The 11249-nt window shown below is 38.4% G+C and overlaps 1 protein-coding gene across 1 annotated transcript in view; it reads right to left on the reverse strand.

Moving 5' to 3' along the window:
- Window positions 1-11116, reverse strand: part of ARHGAP18 (Rho GTPase activating protein 18) — a 95015-nt gene extending 83899 nt beyond the window's left edge. The window contains exon 1 of the mRNA XM_064413133.1: window positions 10932-11116. Coding sequence (XP_064269203.1) covers window positions 10932-10975 — 44 coding nt within the window. The 5' untranslated portion in view covers window positions 10976-11116. The remainder of the gene's footprint in view (window positions 1-10931) is intronic.
- Window positions 11117-11249: the final 133 nt, after the last annotated feature.

The raw sequence follows: 11249 nt of genomic DNA on the forward strand, positions 1-11249 counted from the left end.
GCTTGTAAATATTGATATCTATGTTTTCTATTCAAAGGATTTCACCTGAAATTAAAATAAAGGTCATAATTTTGAAAGGCAGAGAATTATTTGCCTAATTTTGCCTAAGTTTTAGTGTGACCCTTTTTTTCCTCCCCTTTATTGGTGTCTGAATTCCATTGTGTTCCCAAGCTAAACTCAGAAAACACACATAAAGGACAGGATCTTCAGTTAAATTCTCCAGCTTCACAACCAACAGTGGTCACTATTGTGTGTATCACCAGCTCAAAAGGAGATTTTTATGTTAAAAATAATACATGCTCAGTCTTCTGCTTTCAAGAAATAGTTTGTAATTTAGCAAGCTTTTATCTCCCATACCAAATGTACTCATTATATGTGGGCATACCAGTAGCTGTCAGTGACACCAGCACCTATGATGGGACTGTGATCCAGCAGTGTTCAAACCTGATTCTCACAGATGAGTTTTGGAACTCCCAGACTCACCTAAGTATCCTCATAATTTGAAGCTCAGGGAATAGGTGAGTGTATTTTTAGTGTATTAGTATTTCTGTGTCTTGAAAGTAGCAGGTGTCAGGCAATGCAGAGATGTTAGCCTGATATCCAGCTCCAAGGCAGGACCCTCCAGCTCCAGTAGCTTCAAAAGCCTCTATGAACTCCATGCTTGGCCTTCTGCCAAGAGTGGTGATTACAAAGTGTCATGACATGCAATGCTTACTCATTTTCCTTATGTGCCCCAAATGCCTGGGATTTTTCCTCATGACAAGTTTTGGATGCTGCTGTTCCTAACTATGGAACTAAAAGTAAAATGCTGGTGCAAAACAATGTCTGTCAGCTCTCTGGGTACTTACTGAAGCAGAGGACAAAAATAAACAAGACTATACTATATGTAACACATAGATACATTAAAGAGGGTGAAACAGGGTTTTATTTGAAACGCTGTTCATATTTACTAAAACATAAAATGGAACGACTGAGCTTGTAATAGTGCAAGTAACAATCTACCACCATTTTTTTTCCATCAGATTAAGAAGGAAACAGCTGTTGTCAGATGGCAGCATGATGCCAATAGTCAAACAGGAAGGATTACAGCATTCTAGTCATCTTAATTCTAGTGCATAAGCATTAATAGAGGCTTTTCTTTCATCACAAATGGCTAATGTAGCTAAGCTCTGGCACTGGCCTGAACTTACCTAGGGAAACTAAATGCTGCTGTTAGCAGCATAGTCGATGAAGTAATATTTCCTTTAATAAAAATGTCATGAAGGATTTACAAATCCGATGTAAAGCATTAAATTGACAACACCATAAAGCCCAGAACATTAAAATGGTTTCTATATGTTAGCTCTAAAGACACCTTGAAAGAAAACATAACATCATTTACTGCACTTAAATCTATTACAAACAGCTCATTATGATTTCCTATTTATCAAATTGATCTGGACCTTATACTCTGCTACGTAAAAGAGTTCAAGCGAAATTGCTAAGGGCACAGAGTGCAGGGGGAGTCAGTAAATACCAGGCAGTTCATTGCATGGAAACTGCTTTTGTTTAGGAGCAGAAACACAGTTCTGAAAGACTAAGACATTTCAAAGTGATATTTACTTAAACACCTCTGTTCTGTCCTCATTTCCTGTCTGTCCCATAACACTGAAGACCTTTGTTGATCCCATTTCCAGAGAGTACATGTACGTGAGCATGCTCTCAGAATTCTTACTTTTAAATAAATCTTAAAAACATCTACTTACCTCATATCACTGCTACATATTTTAATGTTCTTTTATTATCATCTATATTTTGATGAGTTTTACTGCTCTTATTAATATTACAACAGCAGTAATTTTAAAATTCTTTCAATTTTGTTTCAGTCAGTTTTTATACACCTTACTGGGTAAATCACCTTTACCTCACTTACCAGAAAGCCGAGAGCCAGTGTAGCACTGTGGGAAAGAAAAGCTAAGGACAAATTTGCTGCTGCAGGTAGTTCAAAGGATTACCAGACAGCCCAATCCTTGAATTTTATTAGAAATTGATCCCTTAACTGAATTAACTATCCAAGCAGGTTTTTATCCAAATTAGGTTTCCTTCTTAAGTTTGTCTAGAGGCAGATGGCAGCCTTTAAAGGTTATTGGAGATATAAACAATTCTATCTTATATATGTAATTATAAATCAATCCTATGTCCCTAATTTGTAGAAAATATGTGCTTTTCTGTGGCTATGAAATCTCTTGTCACATTATGCCCAGGTCTAACAGCATTTACTATCATAATAGCAAAATGTAGCATTTATGGGAGATGTTAATCTGTTGCTAGTGCTGGCCACCAAATGCAGGGCCATATGTTTCTCTGCTGGGAAGAACATAGAGGACCAAAATTCTTGTCACAGAATTAAAATTTCCTACAGAAAACATACATGATAGATCAGTTCTCCTCTTGCACCCACCCTTTTCTGTAGTGTCCCCAAACCTGGGGTTTGGAGAAAACTTTAAAAATTGGATAGCATTATAGATTGGACTAATGGGGTTGGCTTGCACCTGTAGAGACAAGTAGGGATTTTTGCTAAAGGAAATATCAATTCTGCAGAAAGGAAATTAAGGTAAAGATACCTGTAAACAAGGGAATGTAGGTCTGGCTCTGAATACTTTATGTAAATCCCTAGGCCATTTGATTTTGTCTCAAAAATAGTGATAAATTCCCCAATGTCAATGCAAGCCCTTGCCATGAGTATGAGGAGACTGACCACTTCACTACCTACAGACATTCCAACTTTGAGAGCAGATCAAATACAGTAAGAAAAAAATATCTTTGTCCAGATTTGATGCAAAGAAGAAATAAACAGATTTTTTAGTTCCATAAATGATATCTGTCTTGACTTTAAGCTTATTTTTCAGCAGACATGAAGCATTAGCATTTCTGTTCTTAAAAACATTAAATTTGTTGAATACCTATGACTATTTCCTTTCTGCTGGACATTTTTGTGTTGAGTTTGCCTACAAATGGCATTCTTGACCCTTTTTTGTTTTTTCTTGTATTCTGCTCTTCAGTCTAGGTGGACATTTTTAATGGCATTGTCATGCATTTCTTTGCTGTCACTATTTGTTACTATCCTCCCTAGGAAGAATAATTTTTACAAATGCAACTATATACTGTTTTTTCTCAATGTCACCAAGTTCTTGCCATGACATTGCTTGACTTACGTATCAGTAAGTCCACAAAATGTGGACTAACTGTGGAGGATTTCTAATTCCTCCATCAGATTCAAATTCAAATTTCTGCAGCTCAGTGCGACACATAGTGCCTAAGTGCTCCTTCTGGATTGCTGGCTTCTAGTAAGTAAAATGTGCTTGTCTATATTATTTTTTTGAGTTGAATTTCTATTAATTTTCATTGCTCTTGCTTTAATTCTCTGACATCTCAAATCTTACTTTATACAGTACTGTTTCTTATTTTTATCTTTATGGTACAGAAAGAAAAATTACTGAAGTGAGGCAACCCTCTCTCCAAGCTGATAGACTCTGATGGCAATATTGGCTTCTTTTTTTAATCCAGAGATTATGAAAGAATTTTTGAAAGTAAAATGGAGGAATGAGGCTGATAAAAAAATAATTACATTACAGAAATCAAATATTCATTGATTCTATTGATCACTCTTGCAAGGAAAAAAGAAAAAGGTAGTATTAGGCTTTTCAATTCTTACTGCAGTCAGTTTTGTTGAAATGATATGTCAGGAAGGATTGAAGGAAATAAGTGTCTGAGCAGGAATTGTGAGGGAATGAAGATCTATGTGTATGCCACACATACTGTTGTACTCCCTACGAGAATGAGGAAAACAAGCTCACAGTTACTGCAGCCATCTCCTTTCCAGTGCTGGAAAAGTCACCATGTAGGCCACCCAGCCAAGGCCATGTCTGGCTTGCCAGGTAGTGTTAGAGAGAGGAGATGCTGTCTGGAAAATATCTGCCAACCATCCTTCCCCATGGTGGCAAACATTTCACCTCAAACAGTACAAGAATCTCCCTTTCTATTGCACCTGGCAAGCCTTCTCAGCAGTGAGAAGCTGAAATGGTGAGTGTCCCAGGGCTTGTTCCTTGGGCTCTGATAATCCTCCTGCCTTTGTATGGTTTCCAGGAGGTATCCCATGGAGCAGAATGGTGAGAAATTAAATGATAACAAAACATCAGTGATGGCCTTTAGTCAAAGATCGAACTAAGTTCAATTGAGGGAAAACTGCTAGGTTGAAATTCTTCATTCACTCTGAGAATTCTTTTGTCAGTTATCATAGATTGGTCAGAAAATGGTTTAAGCAGTTTCAAAGTTCCTTTTCGTGAGCCAAAAGTGCTGATGGAAGAGTGACTTCTTTGCAGAGCTGAAAATACAATCATTTAGTGATCCTTTTTAGTCAAAACAAGCTGAATTGACAACTTTAAATAGCGTGTAGTTACTTACAGCATTTTGCTGAGTGCATGCTTTTTCCTTTGCATGTCAGTTTTAAATAAAAATAAGAGTTCAAGCATACACACAGATGATTCCCAAGCCTAAAGACCTTGTGTTGTCTGTTCCATAGCCTCACCACAGGTTTCTCAGATGTTCGGTATCTTCTGAAGGAAAAGGGTTGGGAGCTCCATAAAGATCACTGACAAGCACACAGCATCTTCAGTTGAGAAAATAAATGGATTTATCTAAAGTATAAGGTATAAACAAAAAGTATGAGCAAAGGTATGGGAATAAGGTATGAGCAAAAAGTCTACAAGAAAGGAGGGGGGAGGGAGGAACAGCAGGGGATGGCAAGAAAACTCTTTATTAAAAGTCAAAAATGTAGGGATAAAGTAAAAATTGCCAAAAGTCAAGCAGGCTCCTTACAGCTGACAGGTCTTGACACCTAACAATATAAATTAAATTATGTACAGTATTATTGTACAGTACAGAGAAAAAGAGAAATTAAATAGCAATTAAGTTGCTGCACAGTAAAAATGAAGTTAAGATCAAAGGTAATGTTGGCATGGCCATCCCAAAAGTTCCCAACTCAATACTCTGTCAGGATAATGACAGCAAAAGCCAGACTAGTCCTGAAAATCTGTGGATAACACTATATTGTATTCAAGCAAGAAGCAAAGTTTTTAAGATTTGGTAAAATTAAGGCAGGTACAACAGATAATCATCTGTCCTAGATACTGAAATAATTTCCCTAAGAATTCAATAGTAAGTGATTACAATAATCTGTCAGTTCAAGTGATGCCATGTCAACATAACACAACAAATATAATTCAGAAAGAGAAAAACTGAAAAACTGGCAACTTTACACCTGTTACCCTGAGCTTGACAGTGTGCAAGTTTTTTTAAGAGCTCCAAAGTAAAGCAAGTTTTGACACATGACGGTAAATGGAAAACTGGGGTAAAATACAAGGCTTTATTTACCTTTACCACGGTAAATACAGATTTTAATAATAAAATAACATGTATTAAGGAGCAGGGGCTGCAGGAGATGAATCCTTCAGTATTGCATTTGATACTGGAACACATAAGGACTATAACTACATGCAGAGCTAAACAAACAGGACAGTGGGAACAGTACAAGTTTGAAAATTAGGGAAAGGCTTATCTTAAAAGAGACAGCAATACATTACACTGAAAAACAAACCAATGAATTGGGGGAGTCTTCCTATTAAGATTTCTCTGGGTTCCCTCCAACTAATGATCTTATTATTTGATATTTTCATTCATAACTTTGGCACAGAAAGAAGAATTATTATTATAAAATTAGGGATATTAATTTACAGAAAGTCTAGGAAAGTACAGGAAAAATGGATTAATGAAAGGGCTGAAAAAATAAAAAATTATGCACAAGTGCATGAATTTAATAGACTTAATAACTACATTTTATGCCATAAACCAGAGGGCTCATCAGTTTGAAATGACAGATACTAACTGGTCATAAGGCAGCCATCAAACACAGTGTTGTACAGCAATAAAAAGGTATAGGCAGTTTTTTGTAAATCTAGCTGTATTAGGCTAGAGAGCATACTTTTAATATCACAGGCATTGATCACACATAAATTAAATTATAGTGTCACTTCCAATCACTCATAATCGAGAAAGATGTGGTCAAATGTGGACAATCACATGGAAAAGTGCAGAGTCCACTCAGCATGAGCAGCTAAAAAGCAACAATAAAATTCCTGTTTGTGAGTACTCATGAACATCTATATCTTGGGTGGGAAAATCAATTTCCTTTCACGGAAAATGTCAATACAAAAGAAATATTTAGAAACTTTACCCTGGCAACTGTAGGTATAAAATTAGAAATTAAGTTCTTAATTTCAAGAGGAGTATGGTTTCAGCACATCCATCAAGAAGGACAAACAGCCTAATCTTTAAAAGAGCTTGGTATGATTCTGAAGTGGATTAAAGACAGTGGCTTTCTTATAAGCTGCAAGATAGCACTCTGAGACATAGAAAGTCCTTTTAAATCCTTATGCCTTGTGCTCCTACACCAGGGTATAAGGAACAATAGAGAGTGGCTGCATTATATATAAAAAAACCAACCCTTATGTTAAGGACACGTTAAGCTTCTAAAAGAAAATTAATTCAAGAACTTCAGAAGTCAACAACATCAGGTCTGTGTGTCCCAAAATGATTTTTTTAATGTATAATTTTACAAATCAAAATCATTCACACCTTTGGCTTGAGGGGAGAAGAGGGGCTGGTAAGAATAAAAGACCAGCTAATGGTCCATGCATACCATTTGCATGCTACTGCAAGAGCATAAGGAGCCATAAAATAATACCTGCTCTCTGTAACCTCCCTTGCAGCACTCAGCAGAGCCCTGTGTCCTTTATTTGACCAGCAGAGATGACCACACTAGCACCAAGCCCAGAAATCATCATAGTTCCCTGGGATGCTGTAAGAGAAACCTGAAACTTCTGAAAAAATTTCACAGGGAAACCTTTTGCCCTAGTATGGTATCCAGGGATGCTGAACCATGAGGTCCAGACTGTGTGTTTTTGTAACAGCAGCTTCAACCTCTGCTGGACCTCTAAGCACAAGGTTGCTGCGTTCCTTCCTCTGCTTCTTCGTCCCTTCAGGAGAGAAGATAAGGGGAGATGCTCCTTCCTCAAGATAGCCATGCACCACCACATGCTGAGGTGCTGGAGTGGAATCAGTACAGTGTCTTGTCCAAACTTCTTGAACCAAAGCTCGGTTAGGAAAAATGTGCCAGGCCAGTTAGGAAAATTGCTCAGGCAGGATTCAGTCCATCAGCCATGTCTCAAACCATGCAGATCCAAACCATGCATTTTTAAGAAGCAGATGGTTAAGTTCACATACATTTCAAAGATGCACAACCTAAGTGAGAACTTTTGGTGTGTGTAAAGGCGTTGGAATCAGATGTAACTGACAGTGTCAGCAGAAGTATTTTTATTTACTGACTTTTTAAAGATATAAAAATTTCACATAAAAAAGCAGGGATCTCATGACAGCTCTAATATAATACTAGTTGCTGCTTCAACTAAAAATCTTATTATATTTCATGTGACCACTTTCAGAGACAGGTTATGAAAACTAATAATTAATTGACAAAAAAATTGAACTTCCAAAATAGCATTTCAGGCCTGGGACAGCGCTTTTGCACATGTGTAGCTTAAGAATTTGCACTCCCTAGAATTAACTATACCAGCCATGCTTCAGTTTGAATTTCTGCAATACAATTTACTGTGGAAATCTCCTTGGTAGCACCGAATGTTCACTTTCCTCATGAATGCCTTACATTCATAAGTCTACATCTTTGTCTTCAGCTTGCTTGTGTTGCCTGGTGTTGTCATTGCAAACTGCTCTATCTGCTGCCATCTCCTTTGTTTGTTGTTCTCAAGAATCACTGCTCATTTCTTTTTATTTTGTGCACTGCTTTGCTCTCACTTGGTGCACAATCTTTACTTATACAGAGTTAATTACATTAAGTATATTTATATGAAAGCATCTCGCCTTGCTGAGAACCTAATTTAGTATTTTTACAATTAGTTTCTTGGCTGATCCATTCCCATTCAGTGAGCCTGCTTTTTGTCTGACTGAAACTAATCAGAAGTTTATGACTCAGCAGAATGGGGTTTACATGGTACAGAACCATGAGGGTTAATTAGCTGAGGCAAGTATAAAAGATCTAGTACTGCTACATGACTTCTTCTACCATCATGAGCATTGCATTTCAGTGTGCTTACTTCTGATTTTCAGAAAGGGGATTTTTGGAACAGTTGTATAGTGCCCAAGGTTTTAATATTACTCCTGTAGCTTCAGGACCCTGAGTTTTGCAAGGTGTCAAATTCAAAGACAGGTTCCAATGACGTCCACATTTCTGCTAACTATGCAAGTCCTAAAGTGATTTGAATTAATTATCTACTTCTTAGTAAGACCTGAATTAAGGACATAGTTACTATTCTCTAAGGATATGATTATAGTAATTGTTGGGCTGCCCAGTGTACTATTTTACTGTCATAGTTTAATCTTGTCATAAACTCTATTCTTAGAAATTTCTAAAGTACAATTTTTAATATTTAAATCTATTTTTCTTAATATATATTAGGATAGTATTTATTCACTTAACTGTGGCAGAACCTTAAAATTAAATTCATGGACTGGGATTCAATGGTTAAGAATTTACACACAATACAGGAGTTACAACTTAACCTTAGCAGTTCTGCCTAGCGTGAGAAAAAAACATAATGCAGATGAGAAGCATTTTTCCCATCACACTGGCTACCAAACTATTCTTAACTCAGTCTGACAGCAAATTTTTTTTGAACCCTTGCTGTTAATTGGTTTTCAGCTACTTCCATTCTCTTGAGTAGTAAAATAAATATCATGACGTGGCTATCCAGAAGGCCACTAAAATTATTTAACCAGAAATCATAGTATTTCAAGAATATGTCAATTTCATATGTACACATTCATTTCTACATTACTGTTTTCGGGATTCATTTTTGTCTTGCTGAGCACTTACTAAAGGAGGCAAATAATAAGCACCTGGTAATACCTAATGATAATAGCTGTTTATGTCTGACTGATATTGACATAAACATCCATCCCCTATCTATCATGATTTTGTGACATGAATGGGAAAAAAAGTGTTATGTGATCTTGATAAAATCAATCCACACTTTAAGCCTACAGACTGACTAAAGATGACTAAACGTGCAAATCTTCCCTGTCCTGCTGATGGGTACTGGTTTTAGGGAACATCCTTTGCTCATTTATATCCTGACAGGTACTGCCACTATTTACCACTCCAGCAATACTCAGTGAAGTATCTATCCTCTTGTTTAGCACTGACAAATAGAAATTTATCCTTACTCATGTTCATTTAGGACTAATAACCTTTAACCTTAACCTTTAGTCTTTCAAATGTTGCATTTAACTACGTCCCTTTTCAACCGTACCTCCAACAGCTCTACTTCTCATATAAAAGCAAATTGATTGACTTAACATATTCCCTTATTTTATTGACTTCTTTCACCCAGTATTAAACTACTCAAATTCTGCCTCCAGCCAGGGCACTGACCAGGCATTTATTAAACTTTCAGATATGCCTTTCACTCCTTCTCAATGCCTCGATGCTCATCCAGTGTGAAAAGAGCATCCTTAAAGTTCGTTGAACTTGTCAGCCTTTTTGCATCTTTTCTCAGGATATTTACAAAATACTTGACAGTGATCATGCTGCCACTGGATAAAGAACATAACTTTTTTGCTTTGCTGCATTCATTCAGCTGTCTGCACTAATTGCTGTTTCCTAATTTCCTTTATATTATAAAGTCTTTGAGGCTGAGATATTTTTTTTTTTTAGTCTGATGTTTATAAAGCAAATAGAGTCATGAAGCTCTGGTTCAAAATCAGCAGGAATATTCCTTTAAACAAATAACCACTGTTAGAGAAGAACAACAGAAGATAGGCAGGAGTAAGGATTTGGCACGGGTTTTTCCTTCTGGACTTCTTTTTCTATTTGCCCAGCAAAGTAACACAGTACAAAACCACATAAATTTATAAAATTAGAGCCATAATTTTGGTCAGACTTACAGAATAAGTTTAACAATTGTAGCAATCAAATCAGTGAAAAAAAACCCCAGGTAAAACTGGTGATATACTTCTCTCATGCAATTCGTATCAAAGTGTTTTATTTCACTAGTTGTTTAAAATATATCTACAGACTGCAAGTATTCTAGGAATCAAGTCTTAAATCGTATCAATAATAAGTTACAGTACAATTGATTGCCCTGTTTTACACTCATTCCTATGGCTAATTTCAAAAACACTTAAGTAATGAAATCAACCCTCAGAGCAGCCTTATGTGAAAATGCTACACTAAAATATCATTGCATTCAGAAATTAAATTTCTGTTTGCTATTCTTGATATGTGTTATTCAAGTTTTTGATCAACTCTTTTGATGTACATCAAGTGCTCATATACGGGGGAGAAACAGACACGACCGGGAATGCACACTTTTTTGCTTTCCCTCCACTCGGTAGAAAAATATTTGCATTTGCCGGCTAAATTCTAATTAGAATAAATGATACAGGGGAAAACTGCTTAGTAATGCACCCTGAGAGAAGTCGTATTAAAAAAAAAAAAAAAGCTAAATATGCAATTCGTCTAATGCATGCTACTATAATTACACTACACAAGGGGTAGGGACATTAACTTTCCAGACTTTAGACCGACAACGGGCTTTTTCCACAAACGCGCCTTGCTGTCCTGCGGTGCCGCAAGACGCGCTCCGGGAGCGGCAGGGAAGAGCGGGACACGGAGCGGAGCGGAGCGGAGAGCGGCGGGGCAGGACACGCTCCCGGGGCGGTGACAGCCCCGCCACTGCCGCTCGCTCCGCTCCGCACCGCGCCGCGGCTCCCTCCCGGCGACGGGCCCGGCGGGAGGAGCAGCGCTCGCCCGCCCTTACCTCAGGTGCAGGTAGTGCACCAGCTTCGTCACCACGGTCACCATCTTCGCGGGTCACCTTCCCCGCCGCTGCTCGGGGCCGGGAGGGACACGCGATGGCAAGGGAGCCGCTACCCGGGCACTCCTCCGTCAGCGGCTCCTCGCTGCTGCCTCACCGCTCCCGGCCCCTCGGCCGTGCCCTGCCCGCGCCGCCGCCACCGCGGACACCGGGCCAGCGCCGCGGACACTGGGCCAGCGCCGCGGACACCGGGCCAGCGCCGCTGCGGGCACTCGGCCAGCGCCGCCCCGCCCGGCAGAGGCGGGGCCGGGCCCCCCGGAC

The sequence above is a fragment of the Passer domesticus genome, chromosome 3, assembly GCF_036417665.1.
Source record: "Passer domesticus isolate bPasDom1 chromosome 3, bPasDom1.hap1, whole genome shotgun sequence".
Classification (NCBI taxonomy): Eukaryota; Metazoa; Chordata; class Aves; order Passeriformes; family Passeridae; genus Passer; species Passer domesticus.